Source organism: Lynx canadensis, chromosome X, assembly GCF_007474595.2.
Source record: "Lynx canadensis isolate LIC74 chromosome X, mLynCan4.pri.v2, whole genome shotgun sequence".
In the NCBI taxonomy this organism is placed as follows: domain Eukaryota; kingdom Metazoa; phylum Chordata; class Mammalia; order Carnivora; family Felidae; genus Lynx; species Lynx canadensis.
The window spans coordinates 57530039-57552871 of NC_044321.2; the positions used below are offsets into that span (position 1 = coordinate 57530039).

A 22833-nucleotide genomic window follows, 5' to 3' on the forward strand; every position below is an offset into this window, starting at 1 on the left:
CTTGAACTCTTGATCACTTCCTTTCCTCTCAGTCACCTTAAATATCTCTCGCTTCTTTACATACTACTTTTAAGTTAACAGACCTGCACAGGTCATTTCCTTGAATAAACAGCTTCTTTTGAACCTCTTGCCCCTTGGAATATGGTCTAGGAAAATAAAAGCAAATGACTCTGTGCTGCTCCCCCTTTAAAGTGTCATCTCCCAATTTCCTGATACTTTCTTTCAAACAACATTATAACTAAAAATTGAGTTTGTGAACTGCTTTGTAGGGAAGCCTTCCCTCACTCCATCAGGCACTATTAGTCACACCTTCACTGTGTTCCCATAGCACTGTCTTCATACTGTTCGTATTGTACATGGTAACTGGAACTGTAATTTATTGGTTTACATTGTATTGTTATTTACCTCTTTGTATTTATGTCACTTCTGCTAAACCATGAGTCCCTAAAAGGAAGTGAAGTGACCTTTATCTTGATATCCCCAGAAAAGAATGTTTCATAATTGGTGCTCAATACATGCTGAGTGGGAGAAAAAGGGGCTGACAATTATTAAACTATGTCCATGTGCCAGTTTTTCTGAGATATGTGTCATTATACTTACTTTACACATAAGGAAACTGAAGTTTCCAGATTTCAAGGAGTTTGTCTAAAGGCATGTAGCTATTCAATATTGGACTATAATTCAAATTCCAGTCTGACTGATTATAAAATCTATGCCCTTTCAACCATGCTGCCTGCAAGATCTTATATTTGGAGTCAAAATTCTGGCCCCACCAGTTCTCTTGTGCTTTCATCCCACTCTGTTTTCTTACTTCATGGAGACACCCCAGTGCCCTGATCCCTACTTTCTCCTTGTTTGTCTGATTCCTTTTGGCCTCACATCCAGCCTAGAACATATTATTATACACTTGAATCCTCTTTCAACATCACCTTCAACCTTTGTCTTTTTGCCTCATCTGTCTGGGATAATCACCATTCCAAATCAACCTCTGCTATTTGCCTTCTCTGTTCTGTCACCATCAAAGGAAACTATCACTGGATAGACTGGTATCACCAATCCATGGTTTTGAATTTCAGATCCACTTTCCAAGCTTCTTCATTATCCTTTTACTCGTCTCTGGTCAGCTCCTTCTCCTATTCTCAATTACTGTTCCAATATTTACCATTTTCCCCAATCCCACTATTGACCTTTCATCCCCTTACTCTTAGACATTTAGGACAATTTCAAGTTTTTCTCTATCATAAAAAAAAGCTGAGGTGAGCATCCTTATACATATTTCTACTTTGCTTCAGAGTTTTTCTTAAACACCAAGCTTCTTGAAAGATTTAGCTGTGCCTATTGCTGTCATTTTCTTTACCTTAGATTTACCACTCAGCCTACTATTGTTTCACCTCTGCCCCTTTACACTGTATTGAAATTCCTCTTATCAAGGTCACCAAAGCTTCTATTTTGCCAAATCTAGTTCATATGTATAAGTCCTTAGCTTATTGGATCTCTCAGTTGCATCTGACACATCTCAGAATTCTCTCCATCTTTTAAACTTTCAACTTTGGTTTGCATGATCCTACTCTGATTTTCTTCCTATAAGTATTAGCTAATGCTTACTATGTGTTTATCAGGCACTATTCTAAGGGTTTTACATGCATTGCATGTATATTTAATCGTTAAACAACTGAGGCTTAGAGAAGTAGCTTGCCCAAAGTCATATAGCTGTTAAGTGGCAGAGCCTGGACGATATAAAATCACACAGACTGGGTCTAGAGTCCATGATTTTAATTTGTGTTATACTGCTTATCCTTAACATACTATTAGTCTTCTTTGTGAGCTCATTTTTGCTGGTCCCTTATACCAAGATTCTTGGTTTAAGGGAACTTAAATTCTCCAAGATTCCCCCAATGGCCCTATGGTCTCCTTACACATTCTCCATGGGTAATCTCATTTACTTTCATAGAGTTTTAACCACATGCTCATAATACTCACATCTATATCCAGTTATGACTTATCCCCTGGACTTCAAACTTGTATCCAACGGCATCATGGTCAAATATACTTGGGTGTTCCATAGGCACCTAGTACTCAATGTAAAAAATGGTTCAGTTATAATCCTCTTCCTCCTCTATTCATTGTACACTAATATCATCTAGTCATCCAAACCAGAAAACATGATGACCTTCTAGATTTCTCCTTCTCCTTTACCTTCAGAATACAATTAATCACCAAGCTGTGCTAATTCTGTCTCCTAAAAATTTCTTAAATATTTCCTTTGCCTCCATCCCTACTTCAAACTCTCTTCACTTGTTTGATGTATTGTAACAGTCTCCAGCCTGGTCTCTCTCAAATTTATCATGATCCATCTCATGAAAACATAGATCTGACCATTCACTGCCATTCCATGACTCAGTACTGTCAACAGGTACATTCTCAGTTCTTTAGCATGACACTTACAACTTTCTGTGGTTAAAAGCACTGGCTCTGGAGTTAAATTGCTTAGTTTGAATCTCAGCTCTGACAGTGTGCAACTTTGAACAAGCTCCTTCTGTTTTAGTTTCCATATTTGCATTATAATTATGAGGATTACATGAAATATCCATGTGAGGTACTTAGAACACTGCCTGGCATATAATAGGTGCTCAATAATTATTAACCCTTGCCAATATTTTGTATCTAGTCTCATCTCCTTCCATTTCCTGCCTTATGGTTTATGTTCTAGTAATATTGCCTTGTTTAAAGTTTATGTTCTATTAATTTTCATTGTTTATAATTCTCTAAAGGATCATGCTATTTCATGGCTGTGTGCCTTCCCTTTGCTGTTTCCTCAATCCCCTATACTTTCACACATTTATATGTCTGGCTAATATTCAGGTCAGTCTTTGGCTTTGACATCATCTTCAGGATACCTTCCATGACTCCCACATTCCTGCCCCAATCAGACTAACTGGCTCTCTTCTGTGACTTTATATACTCTGTGCATGCCTCTAACTTAGCACTCAATGGAGCCAATTGAAGTGGTCTGTTTTGTTTCTGTATATTTTGCTGGGTTGTAAGCTCTTTGTACAAAGGGACATGTCTTCTACTTCCTTGTATCCTCAGAACACAGCATCATACCCAGTATACAATAGTTGCTTAATAAATCTTTGTTGAACTGAATTGATTCTTTTTTCATTGAATAACTAGGTAGGTACCCACATTTGTGGCTCACCTGACTGGGAAAAGAATGTCTCTCTTTCTCTTTTACCAAGCTGGTCTTTCCCATTTCAATAAATCCCACTACTATCCACCTAAATGTTTGATTCAGAAACCTTGAGATTCTTCCATTCCCCTCACTTTCTACATCTAATTCATTAGTGTATTTTGTCAATTCTATCTATAAAATATGTCATTCTTTCTTTTTAAATTTTATTTTAATTCCAGTGTAGTTAACATACAATGTTATATTAGTTTCGGGTATACGATATAGCAATTCAACAATTCCATATATTACTCAGTGCTCATCAAGGTACATTTAGTCTTAATCCCTTTCACATGTTTCAACTATCCCCCCCATCCACCACACCTCTGGTAACCCTCTGATCTCTGTAGTTAAGAGTCTGTTTTTTGGTTCCTGTCTCTCTTTTTTCCCTTTGTTAATATATTTGGTTTATTTTTTCTTAATGTTTATTTATATGAGAGAGATAGTGGGGGTGGAAAGGGCAGAGAAAGAGGAGAGAGAGAGAGAATTCCAAGCAGGCTCTGCATTGTCAGTGTAGATTCCGATGCAGGACTCAATCTCACGAACTATGAGATCATGACCTGAGCTGAAATCAAGAGTTGGATGCTTAACTGACTAAGCCACCCAGGCACCAGTTTGTTTTGTTTCTTAAATTCCACATATGGGGGCACCTGTGTGGCTCAGTCGGTTGAGCATCCAACTTCAGCTCAGTTCATGATCTCACCGTTCATGAGTCCGAGCCCTGCGTTGGGCTCTCTGCTGACAGCTCAGAGCCTGGAGCCCTCTTCAGATTCTGTGTCTTCCTCTCTCTCTGTCCCTCCCTTGCTCATATTCTGTCTCTCTCTCTCTCTCTCTCAAAAATAAATATAAAAACATTAAAAAAATTTTAAGTTCCACATGAGTGAAATCATATGGTATTTGTCTTTCTCTGACTAGCTTATTTCATTTAGTATTATATAATCCAGATCATCAATGTCATTGAAAATGGCAAGATTTCATCCTTTTTAATGGCTGAATAATATTCCGTTTTTTGCTCATTTTTAATTGGATGTGTGTGTGTGTGTGTGTGTGTGTGTGTGTGTGTTGAGTTATAAAAGCTCATTATATATTTTGGATACTAACCCTTTATTGGATAGGTCATTTGCAAATATCTTCTCCCATTCTGTAGGTTGTCTTTTAGTTTTGTTGGTTGTTTCCTGGTCTCACATTCAGATCCTTAATCCATTTTGAGTTTGTTTTTGAGTATGGTGTAAGAAAGTGGTCCAGTTTCATTCTTTTGCATGTAGCTTTCCAGTTTTCCCAGCACCATTTGTTGAAGAGACTGTCTTTTTCCCATTGCATGTTCTTGCTTCCTTCATTAAAGATTAATTGGCCATATAATCGTGGGTTTATTTCTGAGCTTTCTATTTTGTTCCATTGACCTGTGTGTCTATTTTTGTGCCAGTAACACATTGTTTTGATTACTACAATTTTGTAATCTAATTTGACGTCTAGAATTGTGATAGCTCCAGTTTTATTTTTTCTTTTTCAAGACTCTTTTGGCTATTCAGGGTCTTTTGTGTTTCCATACAAATTTATGATTGTTTGTTTTAGCTCTGTGAAAAATGCTGTTGGTATTTTGATAGGGATCACATTAAATTTGTAGATTGATTTGGATAGTATAGATATTTTAACATTATATGTTCTTCCAACCTATGTGTATGAAATGTCTTTCCATTTCTTTGTGTCATCTGCAATTTCTTTCATCAATGTTTAATTTTCAGAGTATAGGTCTTCACCTCTTTGGTTAAGTTTATTCCTAGATATTTTATTATTTTTGGTGCAATTGTAAATGTGACTGTTTTCTTAATTTATCTTTCTGCTCCTTCATTATTAGTATAAGGAAATGAAACCAATTTCTGTACATTGATTTTGTATCTTGTGACCTAACTGAATTCATTTATCAGTCCTAGTAGTTTTTTGGTGGAATCTTTACTGTTTTCTAAAATATGTCATTCTATCATTTCCACTGCACCACTATCATCTCTCAACTGTCATCAACCTTAGGGGCGCTTGGGTGGCTCATTCGGTTGGGTGTCCGACTTTGGTTCAGGTCATGACCTCACAGTTGGTGAGTTTGAGCTCTGCATTGGGCTCTGTGCTGACAGCTCAGAGCCTGGAGCCTGCTTCGGATTCTGTGTCTCTCTCTCTCACTGCCCCTCCCGTGCTCCCGCTCTGTCTCTCCCTCAAGAAAATAAAATAAACATTAAAAAAATTTTTTTTAAATTCAACTGTCATCAACCTCCATTCTGCCATACTTCCATTATTGCCACCTCCCCACTCCACACAACAGTTAGAGTAGTTTTAAAACATATATCAAATCACAGTACCCCTCCTGGTTAAAAGCCTTCAGTAGCTTCCCACTCTATTAAGAATGAGTACCAACTTCTTGCCATGGCCTACAGGGCCCTGTAGAGTCTGGTCCCTGCCTATTCCATCTTATAACCCTAATCCTTTAGTGACTAGCATTAGTTATAGTGACTTCTTTCAGTACCCAGAACACACCAAACTCTTTCTTACCTCATGGTCTTTGCATATGGCTGCCTATTCTGCCTCAGACACTTGCCCTCTAGTTGTTTTATTTTTAACCTGGCTGGCTTTTTCTCATCCTTCAAGTTTAGCCTTAAATGTCACATCTTCAGAGAGGCCTCTGCTAGTGTGTACATCCATTTTTCTCTATCTCTGCACTCTTTGTGCTTCCATCATGGTACTTATCACAATTTATAATGATTTTCACTTATGTTTTACTTGTTCTGTGGTTTGTTTTCCTCACTGGATTGCACATTCCATGATGCAGGGACCATAGCTACACTGCTCACCACTATAGCCTCAGCACCTGGCACAATGTCTGGCACATTGTTAGCATTCAGTAAATATTCCCTGAATGACTTAATGACTTGATAAGTCAATCATTCAATTACTAAAGCAGGGGAGGGGCATATAAACTTTCTTATATGGTTGGTCTCTTAGGTAAGAAAAACTGTAACTTTAGCTAGAAACGTAATTGTTGAGATGAATCACCTTGCCCAATACAGTTGAGAATTATTGTAGGAGAGCTTAATCAAGCAAGAAAAAGATATACTTTTAAAAGTCTGGTTCTTAGTCCCTTTATGCTTGTGAGTGACTCAGGAACGACAAATATAATTACTACAAACCAGTGGCTCTCAATAAGGGAAGATTTTGCCTCACCCTCAGGGGACATTCAGCAATGTCTGGGTACATTCTTGGTTGTCAAACTGTGCAGGGAGTGTGCTACTGGCATCTAGTGAGTAGAGGGAAGGAATGCTGCTCAGCATCCTGTGAATGCACAGGATTCCCAGTCTCCCCATAACAATTAATTATATACCACAAGAAAAGTCAATAATGCCAATACTAAAACAAAAACAAAAGAGAAACAGGACTATCATCTAACTTTGTGAAACATAATACAATGGCCAAATGTAGGTGTTAGTGTTCTATAGGATTTGTAAAACTTAATAATTGAAGCCATTAATAAGCTCTTTTTTTCTAAGATTTATTTCTGTTCTTTAGAACATATTTTTGTTTTTTTGTTTATTTCAAAGAATCTATCCATTGATGGACTTTAGGAAATTGCTGAATGTTCTAAACTTGTATCTAAAATTGTGTAATTGTAAGCATTTATCTAGAAGGAGGGAGCATCAGGGGTCCATTACCACCCAAAAGATTAAAAAGCCACTGGTATGGAGAGACCTTTGTGTTGTGTGGATTATATTTTAAAAAGTCATGTTTTGCAGAATATATGTTCTGCAAAATGCTTAAAAGGGCTTAAAAATATGGGTGCCCTTTAGGGCTACCTTAGGAGGCAGGCAAGTGTGGTGGAAGTTCAGTTTGGTTTCTTTCTAGTAGTAGGGACAATACAGGTTTCACTGGGCTGTTTGGAGACCATGTGAGGTAATTTATATAAGCCCTAGTAAAGTGTTAGGCACAGAGCAGATGCTCAAAAAATGTTATTTTTCTTCCCTCTCAGAAGGGAATTGTGAGGATTAAATAAAGTAATTCTTTGAAAACTAAATGAAATAATGCATGTAGCTTGTTGTCTGGTAAGTAGTACATGTTTAATAAATTGTTACTTTCCTTCCATGTTTTCTTTATGCCCAAATCCTGGGTGTTATCATTGAAAGTAGAGAAAAAGTATAAGCCCAGAAATATGAAAATTTTGAGAGTCAGTCTTGGCTCTGCTATTTTACTAGCTGATCCTGGTCAAGTTATTTTCTGAGTCTTACTTTTCTCATTGGTAAGTGATAGAATAATGCATACCTCTCAGAATTGCTAAGAGACATAAATGAGATAATATATATATAAAGGATATAACATGGATATGCTTACATGGGATATAATTGGTGCTTAATAAGTGTTAAGTTCTTTTCTCATTCAAACAGTTCTTAAATCCTACCTCTGTCAAGCCTTTCTGCAACAGGAGGATCATTTGCTGAATGTCTGGTACAATGACCTTATCTAAATATAAAACTCAAATGTAAAATTTCTAGCACTCATCTAATTATACTCATACTTGTTCATATAAAATGATAATATTTCATTTTGATATGTTTTCAGCATTTTTCTTCCCTGAGCTCTCTGTGTCAGCAAGGGCTATTAGGCTAAATCTGCATAGCATCCAATACAGCAGCACCGTGTACATTTTTAAAAAATGTGTTAGGCACTTATTAGGGATCATATTCTCAGTATTGAAGGACTAAGAAGAAACAGGTCCTTGGCTGTGGGTTTTACCAGTGTTTCTGACATTAACAATAATAATGCCTAAAATTTTATTTAAATTAGTATTATTTGTTTACTACATATTAGTAATATATTTAAATATATTACTTATATGTTCCAGTCACTGTACTAAGCATTTTGTGTAGACAAATACATTTAATCTTCACAATAATCCCTATTTTATAGGTGATGGACCTGAGGGACAGACTGGTAAAATAATTTTCTCAACTTGTCTAATATATATTGGTACTATGATCATTCCCTGGAGCTGGTCTATGAAAACAGGTCTCTCTGATAAATATATTCATTTAATTTTTATATTTTAATTTCAACAATTTATTTACATTTTAAAGTAAGTTATACATACATGGTAAAAACTTGAAGAGTTATACAATGAAAAGTAAATCCTGACTTCTGGATTCTGGTAATGATAGAATAGCTTATATCAGAATAACCATCATGATAAACTGAAGGTATTAGAGAGCACCCCCCAAACAGGCAGAAACTAGAGGGAATTCAACCCTTGAAAGAAAGGAACTACACTGGGTTGGAGTCACAGTTTTTATATTTTATGTGATGTGTGGTAGAGCTCAGGCAGATAGCTACAGGGTTATTAGCCTGAGGATTCAGAGCACAGAGTTCAGGGTTGCCAGAGTTTCATAAAACAAGACCCAAAATCTCCAGGTTCAAATAAAAACCCACTCATCATACAAAGAATCAGGAAAATCTCAACTTGAATGAGAAAAGACAATCAACAGATGTTAACACCAAAATGACATATATGTTAGAATTATCAACAAGGATTTTAAGGCAGCCAATATAAAATGTTTCAAGAAGCAATTACAGGCATGCTAGAAACACAATAAAAAATAGAAAGTATCAACCATGAAATAGAAAACATGAAGAATGGAAATTTTAGAACTGAAATATACAATAATCAAAATAAAAAAACTTACTGGATGGGCTTAACAAAAATATGGAGATAACAAAGAAAAGCATCAGTGAATATGAAAACAGAGCAATAGATCACCCAGTCTAAACAACATAGAGAAAACAGAGTAAAAAAACAATAAACAGAGACTTAGGGTCCTGTAGGACAAGAACAAAATGTCAAACATTTGTGTCATCAGAATATCAAAAGAAGATAAAGATGACATTTAAAAAATATTCAAAGAAATAATGGCTAAAACTTCCCCAAATTTGGTGAAAGAATAATCCTACATAATCAAGAGGCTGAATGAAACCTAAACAGAATAACACCCCCCCCAATCCATTCCTCCAAGACATATCATAATTAAGTATCTGAAACATAAGGAGAAAAAACAAAAATAAAAACTGTGAAAGCAGGTAGAGAGAAATAAGGCATCACTTTACATTCTCACCTCTATGGAAATAATGATTCAAATGAAAATGAATTTCTCATCAGAAACCACAGAGGCCAGAAGGAAAAGGCACATTTTTAAGTGCTGAAAAAAACCCCTTATATCCCAAAATTCTATAGCCAGTGAACATAGCATTAAGTAGTGAAAGAGAAATCAAGCCATTCTCAGATGAAGGAAAACAAAGAGAATTTGTCTTCATCAACTCTACCCTAAAAGAATGGCCAAAGGAAATTCTGCAAACAGAAAGGAAATGAAAAAACAATAAATCTTAAAGCATTAAGAAGGAAGAAAGTACAACACAAATTATAAAAATATGGCTAAATACAGCACATTTTCCTTCTCCACCTAAAATTTGAAAATTATGTTTGATGGTTGAAACAAAAACTATAACAATTTCTGTTGTGGTTTTCAATGTATATAGGGTAAAATTTTAAAATATTTTATTAGAGAGGAAGGTAAAGGGACATAAAGTCAGGTAAGTTTGCTATAGTTTACTCAAAGTGGCAAAATGTTGATATGTGTGTGTGTGTGTGTGTGTGTGTGTGTGTATATATATATATATATATATATATATACCTATATATAAAAAATATATATTTTAATACCTAAAGCAACTACTAGAAAATCTATACAAAGTGATATACTCAAAAACACTATAGATAAATTAAAATGGAATTTAAAAAAGAATGTCCAAGTAATCCAGAGGAAGGCAGGAGGGAAAAACAGAATAAAAAATAAATGATAAAATGGCATACTTAAGTCTTAATATATCAATAACTACATGAAAGGCAAATGATCTAAACACACCAATTAAAAAAGATTGATAGAATGGGTGAAGAAAAAACATGACTCTATTTTGTCTATAAGAAAGTCACTTCAACTATAATGATATAGAGAAATTGAAATAAAAATGATAGAAAAAGATGTAATATGTAAATGGTAATAAAAAAGCACGAGTGGCAGTTTCATAAAAAAGAAAACCTATACCTATAATATGATCCAGCAATTGCATTCCTGGTATTGATCCCAGACACATGAAAACTTACATCCACAAAAACTGTACACAAATGTTTAATTTTAATAGTCCCAAATTGGAAACAACCCAAATGTTCTTAAGTGGATAAATGGTTAAACAAACTATGGTACTTCTATACTGTAGAATACTATTCAGCAATAAAAAGGTTTAACTGACTGAGCCACCCAGGCACCCCTTACAGCAATAAAAAGGAATAAAGTATTGAGGCATTGGACAACTTGGACAGCTATCAAGGGAATTATCCTAAGTATAAAAAAGCCAATCTCAAAAGGTTACATATTGCATGATTCCATTTATACCACATACTCTAAATGAAAAAAAATATATAGACATGAAGAACAGAGTAGTGGCTTCCATAGATTAGGGAGTTAAGGGAAGGGAAGGCAGCTATGGTTATAAAAGAGTAGCACAAGGGAGGTCTTTGTGGTAACGGAACAGTTCTGTATCCTGACTGTGGTAGTGGTTACAACAATTTATACATGTGATAAAATTTCATAGAACTAAATATACACACACATACACACAAAAATTAGTGTGTGTAAAATAGATGAAATCTGAATAAGGCCTGTGGATTATGCCAATGTCAATTTCCTAGTTTTGATATTTTACTATACTTATATAAGAGAAGATATTACTATTGGGGGAAACTGAATGAAGGGTACATGAGACTTCTTGGTACTATCTTTACAATTGTGGATCTAAAACTATTTCAGAATGAAGAAGTTTAAAAAATAATTGGATGGAATGGGATAAAAGATTAATTTGAATGGCTAATAGCAGACTAAATACTAAAGAAGAAAGGATTAGTAAACTTGAAGATAGATCAGTGGAAATTAAAAAAATTGAAGCATAGAGGACAAAATATTGGAAAAAAAAGACAAGCACTTCAGTGACTTACAGGACAGTATCAATCAATCTTTTTTTTAAGTTTATTTATTTTGAGAGATAGAAAGCAAGGAAGGGGCAGAGAGAGAGAGAAAGAGAGAGAGAGAGAGAGAGAGAGAGAGAGAGAGAGAGAGAGGGAGAGAGAGAGAGAATCCTAAGTAGGCTCCACACTGACAGTGCAGAGCCTGATGTTGGGCTCAGACCCATGACCTGAGCCAAAACCAAGAGTTGGTTGCCCAACTGACTGAGCCACCCACGTGCACCTGGTATCAATCAATCTAATACATGTTAACAGGAGTTCCAGAAAGATAGGAGAGATGGAAATAGGGCAAAAAATGAGTCAAGAAATACCAGCCAAGAATTTTCCAAATTACATCCCAAACTGGAACCCACAGATCAAGGAACTCAGGAAATCCCAAGTAGGATAAACACAAAAAAGTACACTGGGGCACATCATGGTCAATGGTCTGAAAAGCAAAGATAAATATATAAATGCAGCCAGAGAAAAAAGACATAGTATACCCAGAGAAACAATGATAAAAACAAGACTGACTTTCCATTAAAAAAAATGGAGCCAGAAAAATAAATGTCCATCTAGAATTTTATATCCAGCAAAAATATTTTTCAAAAATGAAGGCAGAAAAAAATTGGAAGCAGATAAGTAAAAGGGTTCTGCATCTGGGTATGAGGGGAAAGAGGATATGAAGTTATTTTCTCTTTAGAAACAACTAGAATATTTACCAAATATAGGAATTTTTTTTAAAGACATTGGACAATATGCAGCACAATATAGTAATCTGAGAGAAAAGAAATACAAATAAGGTGATCCCTATGATTACCTCAGTTTTCTGCCAGGAGGTAATCCCTGGACTGTGATGCAGTGGTGGGGGATCCAAACAGAGTCTAACAATCTCTGAGGAGATCAGACAGAGATTGGAATTCCTAAAGGTGGTTAGAAATTGTGGTGGTGGAGGTAAGCCATAAAAAGCGTACTAGAGGGGCACCTGGGTGGCTCAGTCAGTTAAGCATCTGCCTTCGGCTCAGGTCATAATCTCACAGCTCATGAGTTTCAGCCCCGTATCAGTCTTTGTGCTGATAGCTTAGAGCCTGGAGCCTGCTTCAGATTCTGTGTCTCCCTCTCTCTGCCCCTCTCCTGCTCACGTGCTCTCTCTCTCTCTCTCTGTCTCTGTCTCTTAGAAGTACGAACATTAAAAAAATTTAAAAAAAGTGTACTGGAAATATGCATAGAGGTCCCCTTGAGTCTTTTGATGAATACAAATCTGAATATGGATAGAGCAAAACCTCATAAAGAATCTAGAAAAAATTTCCAGGGAAGTAATTACTAAGAAGTTGTAAGAGAAACACTCCCTAAAGTTCACATAAGGTCAAAGTGGAGAGACCTCAATGAATAAAGGGGGCATCAGTAGGGACTTGAGAGAAGCAGTTCCTTCAAAATGGGCTAAATTAGCTCTAGTGTAAAGGTTACTCAAGGTCTACTCTAAGTGAGCTTTTAAAAACAAACCTCAAAAGGATCAAATTGATCCACAATAACTTGTCTATCAAAAAAAGTACAATCCTCTAAATAAATACAAAAGAAAAATCCAGCACTCAACAATGTAAAATTCACAATGTTGGATATACAATTTAAAATTTTAAACATACAAGAAAGCAGGAAAATACAATCTATATCCTGGAGAAAAATTAGTCAACAGGAAGAGACTCAGAAATTACAGAGATAAGGGAATTAGTAGACAAGGACCTTAAAACAGCTATTTATAAATATGCTCCATATGTTCAAGGATGTAAAGAAAATATGAACACAGTGAAGACAGAAATGGACAATTTTTTTCCTGGTCATATTTTTTTTAAAGATTTTATTATTTGGAAGGTTTTTTATTTGTAATAGAAGTTCTAGAAATGAAAAATACAATATTTGAAAAGAAAATTCACTGGATGGGATTAATAGCAATTATATACCGCAGAAGAAAAGATCAATAAACTTGAAGGCAAAGCAAGAGAAACTCTTCAATATGAATCACAGAAATAAAAGACAAAAAAGGGGTCTCTTGCGGTGCCTCGGTGGGTCAGTTGGTTAAGTGTCCGACTTTGGCTCAGGACATGATCTCATGATTCATGAGTTTGAGACCTGCATCAGGCTGGTGCTGACAGTGCAGAGTCAGCTTAGGATTCTCTGTCTCCCCCTCTCTGTGCCCCTCCTCCACTCATGTTCTCTTGCTCTCTCTCTCTCTCACAGAAATAAATAAAAAAAGGGGGGGGGGGTCTTAGTGACCTGTGGGACAATACAATAGGTCTAACATAGGTCTAACTGGAGTCTCAGTAGTAGAGGAGAAAAAGAAAGGACAGAAAAGAAATAATGGCTGAAGTATTTCTAAATTTGATAAAAGCTACAAACCCTCAGATCCCAGAAGCTTTGGGTTCCAAAGAGGATAAACACACACACACGCACAGAAACCACACCAGGGCAAACTATAACCAAGATGCTGAAAACTAGTCACAAAGAGAAATGGTAAAAGCAGCCAGAGGGAAAAAATGCAGGTATTATACAAAGGAACAAAGAGAAGAATGATTACAGAGTTCTCATGAAGAAATATGCCAACATAGACATAATGTATTGATATCTTTAAAGTTCTGAAAGAAACAATTATCAACCTAGAACTTTATATCTTAAAATAGAGAAATATCTTTAAAAATGTCTTTAAAAATTAAGACAAACTAGACTTTTCAAACAAATCAGAGAAAATCTGTTGCAAACAGACCTACATTTTAATACAAAATTAGCTGAAGTTCTTGGGGAAAATGTAACTTTTACCAGATGGAAACCTGGATCTACACAAAGGATTGAAAAATGCTGGGAAGGATAAATACATGGGTAAATGTAAAAAAATTTTCGAGGTGCCTCGGTGGTTAAGAGTCCAACTCTTGATTTTGGCTCAGGTCATGATCTCATGGTTTGTGGGATTGAGCCCTGCATGGATCTGTGCTGTCAGCACAGAGCCTACTTTGGATTCTATTTCTCTCTCTCTCTGTGCCTCTCTTCTCCTCTCCTCTCTCTCTCTGTAAATGAATGAATGAATGAATGAATGAATAAATAAATAAATTTTTCTTACTTATCTTTTAATTTCTTTAAATGATAATTTAGGGCCACATTGGGAGCAGCATGTCCAGTGGTGGCTGCATATGTGCTGACTGCAAAGGAGTGCCACTAAAGCCCATGGAGGAATGAGGGAGGCTGTCAGCCTGGTGGCAGAGTAATAAGTGGAGCAACACAGTCCAGTCAAAAGGTGGCACAGCTCAGGTCGGGGCACTGGGTGTATGGTCCAAAGCTGCTCATATCTGGGGCATTCTAGTCTGAGCACTGTGTCCTGTGGCTGGTATGAGTAGCTATCTAGCCTCCCTGCACCCCCTGATGGGGCCCATACAACAGGCTCCCCTACTTTGAGACTTCTTGCCTGGTCAGGCTCTTGATCTTCTCTTCCATCCCTTCATTTGTTTTTCAGCTCTTTGCTCTGAAGTGCTGGCACCATGACCAGTTCCTGTACTCCCTAAACACAAGAGGGACATGGAAAAAGTATCCTTAGCTATACCTTCTATAATCTCTATAACTTTTTGTATTGTTTAGTAAATCATTATTTTGAAATCCCAGAATTTTGCTTCCACTTAGATAGAAACATAAGAATATGGATTGTTGGCTTAATAAAATGAGATTAGAAGGCTTGCTGTCTCAAACCAGAGCTGTAACATCTATGTTTAAAGAAGCTGAAAAAGATGAAACTGAAGTATCAGGGAGGGCTTTGACTCATGGTAGGAAGACATTGACTTCAAAGACATGGTTAAATTGTAAGCAAAGAATGAAATTATGATTAAAATTACCTTTATATATGTAATTAATTTACCTTATAGTGTCTTACGCATGGAACATTTTCATATAATTTCAGAATAATTTGCTACTTAAGTTGTGGCATCATTTTTAGATCATTTATTCATAAAGGGAAAGAAATGGGATATTTTAAGTGTAGACATGATGAGCTTATTAAAAATCAAAAGTTGTTAACAGTTTTTCAAACTAGAATAAGTCACTGAAGCATCTTATGCACAAGCAATCAGACTACATAGACTGGGGCAATGCACATAATAGTTTAGAGATCAATAAAGCTTTGAATAGTTGACATTGCTCAATGCCTACTGAATGAAAAGTTAGTAAAATAACCATAGTAATGCCTCTTTTCAATGGCACGGTAACTTGTTTATTTAAACATTTAGCTCTAAACATGAAGACTTAATCATTATCTTATTCGCATAATTATACTTCACTTTACAGACAAGTTTACAAATGTGGCTGGACTTGTTTGGCTTGCAGTCACGTGGCATCAGCAGTGACTAGTCTTTGAAGAAGTCTTTTTCTTTGTGCATGGTTGACAACAAACACAAGTGGTACTGAAATATTAAAGTGCTGAACAACTTGTTTGAATCTCATGGTTTCTCCTGGAGCAACTTTGTTTATATTTGCATGGAGGTACAAAAGCAATAGTAGGTAAAACTGCAGCTACCATGATATAAATTAAGGCAGTAGAACCAAAGTATACCAATAGTTACTGTATTCTTTATACTGCCATGTAATCACATTAAAAAAATCAATTTCAGTTAAGAATGTCCTTGGTGAAGCACTAAAAATTATTAAATCTTGATCCTGGATTTAATATTCTGTGTCACAAAATAGGAGGTACAAAAAAGGTGCTTCTGTTATAAACTACACTATTGTGGTTGTATTGAGAATAACATATCTGTAATTAAGTCGTGGCTTAACTAGCCACTTTTCATGGAATACCATTTTTACTTGGGAGAACAACTGATAGAAAAACCATCATTAAATACTTGGGTATTTGGCAGATACTTCTCAAAAATGAAGTGAGCCTTTAGGATAAACAATGGACATAATTTTTTGCCAATAATGGTATTTACATTTTTGAGTGAAAATTAAAATTTTGGAAAACTTCATTTTGCCATTGTAAGCTTAACAGCTTCGCCAAACTTAAGCTTTGTTTCAATGAGATTAGTGCTGATATTAATGTAATTTTTGACAGTGCAAAAAATGTTTCAGCATTTGAAATATTCACATAATTTAGTGAACCAATATTTTCCAAATAGTCGATATGTACAAGATGGGCCAAATACCTATTCAAAGTACAAGATGACAAATGAATTTTAATGTAACAGTATATAAAAATTCACTGATACGGTTTCAGATTCCACACAGCATTAACCTTTAAGAAACTACCATTTGTAGACTTTTTGTGTAGTAGCAAAGAATATCCACAATTATCTGTAAAGGTTATTGAAATACTCTTCCCTCTTCCAACTACATATCTATGTGAAGGTGGATTTTCTTCATATACTTTAAGAAAAACAACATAACACATTGTAGAAGCTGGTATGAGAGATAACCTGTCATTTATTAAGCCAGACATTATAGAGATATGCAAAAATATATAGCAATGACATTCTTTTCATGAAATATTTTTGACTTGGAAAGTAGAGTTATTTTTAATTTTTTTTAACATTTATTTATTTTTGAGATAGAGAGAGACAGAGCATGAATGGGGGAGGGTCAGAGAGAGGGAGACACAGAATCCGAAACAGGCTCCAGGCTCTGAGCTGTCAGCACAGAGCCCGATGCGTGGCCCGAACTCACTGACCGCGAGATCATGACCTGAGCCGAAGTCGGCCGCCTGACCAACTGAGCCACCCAGGCGCCCCAGAAAGTAGAGTTATTTTTAAAAAATCATAACATGTTATCTGTGCTAATGTATACTGGGTTTATTTTTCTTATTTTAAATAATAAATGTTTAAAATTCTTTTTAAATATATTGACTGTTTAAAGCAAGACAATAACAATGTATCGTGGGTTTATAACACCTGCAAATGTAAAATATATGACTACAGTAGCACAAGGGAAGGAAAAGAGAAAAATGGAAGAACATTGTAATAAGGGTGCTATATTATACATTAAATAGTGTAATACTATTTGAAGGTAGAATATGATAAGTTAGAAATGTATACTGTAAACCCCTGAGCAACCATGAAATATCAAAACAAACAGTTATAGATAATAGACAAATAATGGACACGAATGGAACCTTAAAAATACTCATTTAATTGAAAAAGGCAAGAAAATAGAAACAGGGAATAGATGGGAAAATAGAAAACAAATAGGAAGATGGACTTAAATATAAACATATAAATAATTTATGCAAACATAAGTGGTGTAGGCACTCTAGCCAAAAGGCAGAGACTGTCAGACTAGACTGGATAAAAAATCATGACCCAACTATACGTCGTCTATAAGAAATTCAATTTATTTTTTTTTAATTTTTTTAACGTTTATTTATTTTTGAGACAGAGAGAGACAGAGCATGAACAGGGGAGGGTCAGAGAGAGAGGGAGACACAGAATTTGAAACAGGCTCCAGGCTCTGAGCGGTCAGCACAGAGCCTGACGCAGGGCTCGAACTCACAGACCGCGAGATCATGACCTGAGCCGAAGTCGGACGCTCAACTGACGGAGCCACCCAGGCGCCCCAAGAAATTCAATTTCGATATGGAAACACAAATAGGTTAAAAGTAAAAGAACAGATGAAGATATACCACACAAATAATAATAATCACACCACTCAAATAATAATAAAATCGGCACAGATGTGACAATATTAAAATCAGACAAAGTAGACTTCAGAGCAAGGAATATTACCAGAGATAAAGAGCAGTATTTCATAATAATAAGAGGGTCAATTCATCAAGAAGATATAACAACCCTAAATGTGTATATATCTAGTAACAAAGCTTCAAAAATACATGAAGCCCAAACCAACATAAGTGAAAGGAAAAATTACCAAATCCAAAATCATGGTTGGAGATTTCAACTTTCTTGACAAGTGACAGAACAAGCAGACAAAATCCATAGGGATATAGAAGACATAAATAACACTCTCAACTAACCTGACCTAATTGATAATGATAAAAAATGTTGTCCAATAACAGTAAAATACACATTCTTTGCAAACTGCACATGAAACATTCACCAAGATAGATCCTATGCTGGGTTGTAAAACAAACTCCAATAAATATAAAATGACTGAAATCACACAAAGTATGTTCTTTGAGCACAACAGAATTAAACTAAAATGAAGGTAAATAGATATCTGGAATGTCCTGAAATATTTGGAAATTAATTTTTAAAAACCCATGCTTCTAAATAACTCATCAAAGAAGAAAATTAGAAAATATTCTGAACCAACTGAAATGAAAACATCAAAATCTCTGGGATGCAGCTATAGCAGTGCTTAGATGAAAATTTATAGCATAAAATTCTTGTATTAGAAAAGAAGAAAGGTTTAAAATCAATAAACTAGGTTTCTATCACAAGAGACTAGAAAAAGAACTAAAAGTCAATACAAAGTTAGTAGAAGGAAGGAAATAACAAAGATATGAACAGAATAATAAAATAGAAAAGAGAAAAATGAAGTCAATGAAAAAGCTGATTCTTTGAAAAAAAAATACAGTTCAATAAAACTGATAAATCACAAGTTAAAATGATCAAGAAAAACAGGAATGGAATACTAGGAATGGAAGAAGGGATATCACTACAGCTTCTACAGACATTAAAACAATAATAAAAGAATATTATAAGTGAGTGGGCAAATTCCTCAAAGACAAATTATCAACATGGAAGCAAGAAGAAATAGAAAATCTGAATAGCTATGTAACTATTAAAGAAATAGAATTCATAATTAAACACCTTCCCACAAAGAAAACTCCATACTCAAATGTTTCACTGGTGAATTCTATCAAATACTTAAGTAAGAAATAGTATAAATTTTACAAACTCTTTCAGAAAAAAAGAGGAGGTGGGGACACTTCCCAAGTCATTTTATAAGATCAACATTGCCCTGATATCAAAACCAGACAAAGACATTACAAGAAAAGAAAACAAGTCAACATCCCTCATCAACATTGACACAAAAATCCAAACTGAATCCAGCAATACATAAAAAGGATAATATACCGTGACAAACTAGGGTTTATTCCAACAATGCAAGGTTTAACATTTAAAAAGCAATAATTAATGCAATTTTCTGTATTAACAGAATAAGAGGACTCCATATGATCATTTCAATAGATTAGGAAAAAGCATTTGACAAAGTTTAACACTTATTTGTGAGAAAATTCTCAGTATATTAGGATTAGAAGGGAACTTCCTCAACCTAATATAGAACATGTATGAAAAAACCAACAGCTAACATCATGCTTCATGGTAAAAGATTAAGTGCTTCCCCCTATGATCGGGAACAAGACAAGGATGTTTGCTCTAACCAGTTCTATTCAACATCATATTGGAGGTCCCAACCAGTGTAATAAGGCAAGAAAAAGAAATAAAAGTCATAAAGATTGTAAAGGAATAAGTAAAACTTTCTTTATTCACAGATGACATGTTTGTATACATGAAATATGCTAATGAATCTACAAAAAGCTACTAGAGCTAAAGAGTTTAGCAATGATACATTATTCAAGATCAATATAAAATCAATTGTATTTCTATATTCTAGCAACAAACAATTGGAAATTGAAATTTAAAAATACCATTTATAATAACATCAAAATCATGAAATACTTAAGGGTAAATATAACAAAATTTGTGCAAGACTTGTTCACTGAAAAGTATAAATGAAAATTTGAAATTAAAAACTTAAGAAAATGGAGAGATATAGCAAATTTTTGGATTGAGAGATTAAATATCATTAAGATGTTATTCCTTCCCAAAATTGATCTATAGATTCAGTACAATCTACAGATGCACTGTAAGACTGTTTTACACCAGTAACATACACTTGTATATAAATCTACACTTGTATATAAATCATTATTTTCAATGGCTACATATATTTCCTCATATGAATCATGCATAGTTTATCCAACCAGTCCATCAGAAATGGTCTGGTTAAGTAAATATTTTTCACTCACTAAATTTTGTTACTAAATCTATCTGATTCAGGTATATACATATCCCTGATATATATGCACATACATATACATATATGTATATATGAATATATTATATAACATAACTGCCATACTCTATCCTAGATCATAGGATCCAAATAGTATTACTGGATTACAGAACATTCTTATATATGATAGTCCATAAGCTTTATTACATGGAGTGGGTAATTTGCTAAAGTAGCCTTGTACTGGTCTTTTTATGGGACCTCATGCCACCTTTGGGCTTTCTCTATGGTAGAGATACCTGAGCCAGCCTATGGGCAGATTCCCTTCCTCTCTTTCCAACCTGGGCTCAGATCTTCTTTCAGCTGGGATTGCTTCCTTACTCCATGCCTGGCTGGCAAACTTGGCTCCCTAATTCCTGAGCTGGGACCAACTCCCTGATCACTGGCTTTATGACATCACTGGTTTTATATCTCATGAGAACTATGACTGAAATCTCACCATTAATTACTTCTAATATTTGTGCTAGACTTGTCTTCTCAACTCCCTTCCCTCAGTTGGCAATCTTGTGTTTTCCCATGGGCACATCTGTTTCCTACAGCTGGGATACCTGGTACTTCTTGCAAAGGATGGGTATTTGCTACTGGAAGTCTTTTCAGCAAAAGGCTTCTAATTCTTCCATCTTAAAAAGAGTTTTACCATGTGAATGTTGAGATCCTTATTATTAAAACACTCATTTATTCAGTTGTTCATTCAAACAATGAACACCAACAAGATGGGTGGCTGATATTGTGCTAAGCACTGAGGGGGAATACAGACAACCAAAATACAGATGACCAAATGAATAGTATAGACTATGTTATAGGAGTGTACTGGAACCTCTTAACAGGTTTGCCTTTCTCAAGTCTCTCTCTTTTGCAATCTGTCTTCTGTGTGCTACTGAGTAAGCTTTCTAAAAACCAAAGTTCATCTGTTTTCACAGAAATAAAGTATACACTCTTTAGTGCAGTGTTCAAGGCTCTTCATAATGTGGCTCCAATTTTCATTCAAGCCTTAATCCTTCCCACTCTCCCTTAGGAACTCTATGTCCTACTACTTTATCAAACTTCTCACTGGTCCCATGAGGAACCAGGTCCTTTCCAATCCCACTTCCCTTTGCCTAGAATGTCTTTCCCTCTTCTTTACCTGTCAAACTCTCAATCAACCTCCATGATTTAGTTCAAAGTCTTGGTGAAACATTTCTTCTATTCTCCTCAACTGTCCTGGATTTGAGCACATTGTTCTGTCAACTTTATCAGATGGTGAAATTTTTGAGGGCACTGGTTTTACTTGCTAGTCTTTGTATCTCTGAATTCAAGTCTGAATAAGGCCTGGCAAGTAGTAGGGATGCAATGAATATTTGTTAAACGAATGAAGGAATAACCGAATATGAGGGAAGAGCTCAAAGGCCTTGGTATATTTAGGTAAGGGATTTTTTAAAGGCATGGGGCTTGAAGCTAGACCTAGGAAGACAATAGAGAGATGGAGAAAGAGCATTTGGAAGAGGAAGATTATTATCCCAGGACATAGAAGAAGAAAAGCCCAAGACTGAAAGTGAAGATGGGGGGGGGGAGGTCAGCCAGACTGCAGCTGACTGCTGCACTATCTTGACCTTTTCACTGACTAGATTTCTCAATTATATTTTCAGCTCCTGGAGGGCAGGGTATTTTGTACACTCCTTTGAATCCCTTTCATATTTGATGCACATCTCCACAGTCATTGTTCCTACTGTCTTGTGTTTCTTACTCTGCTCTGTAACATAATTATTTATATATCTACATACCTCTCCAGAACTTATACCAGCCTCCCTCCCAGGCTGCTTGAGGTAGGGGATGAGATGAGGTTTCAGTGTCTTTGAATTTTCCAAGACACCTATCATAGTGCCTGGCACACAATGGTTGCTCAGTAAATATTTTTTGACCTATCATTTGTTGATCTGATTACACAGAACCACAAGGATATTTGTGTGCAACTATGTATTGTGGCACAAAACTTATATATGCCTTCACACTGTGCAGTCTATTTTTGGCAATTTTCATTAAAATGTTATCTTATTGTACAGGGAAGACTGTCATTTCAATTTTCTTCTTTGTTCCTTCTTGGATGACTCACATTTCTTGTACCAGAAGGATATGACAGAAGGGATTCAAAAAGGGTTTGGACACATTTATGAATGACAAAGTCATAAATGTCTGGGTATAAGGAGTTGTTAGGAGCATGCAAAGGGGAAGGAGAAAACTTGCATTTTACAAGTGCCTATCATGTGCCAAGAACTGTGTTAGGCAATTGGCATACATTGTATATTATTTAATCTGGCAGAATATGTCAGCATAAAGATAGGACATGTCTATCTATAAGGCCAAGCCCACATCCATTCAGGCACATAGTTTCTCCAGGTACCAGAGGCAGTATTCATCTTTATTAAAATTTTATCAACCTTTTAAGACAGATGAATCTATGGATTTGCACTGTTTCCTAGGAACAGAACAC

The 22833-nt window shown here is 35.5% G+C and overlaps 1 protein-coding gene across 5 annotated transcripts in view; it reads right to left on the reverse strand.

Moving 5' to 3' along the window:
- HDAC8 (histone deacetylase 8) overlaps nucleotides 1–22833 on the reverse strand; it is a 225721-nt gene that overhangs the window by 105758 nt on the left and 97130 nt on the right. Inside the window, exon 11 of one of the 5 annotated variants that reach the window (XM_032592032.1) lies at nucleotides 14515–14850. The exons of the other annotated variants lie outside the window; for them this stretch is intronic. Within the exon in view, the coding sequence (XP_032447923.1) occupies nucleotides 14791–14850 (60 nt within the window). The 3' untranslated portion in view covers nucleotides 14515–14790. Of the gene's footprint in view, nucleotides 1–14514; nucleotides 14851–22833 lie in introns of those variants that run through there. 5 annotated transcript variants of the gene reach the window in all.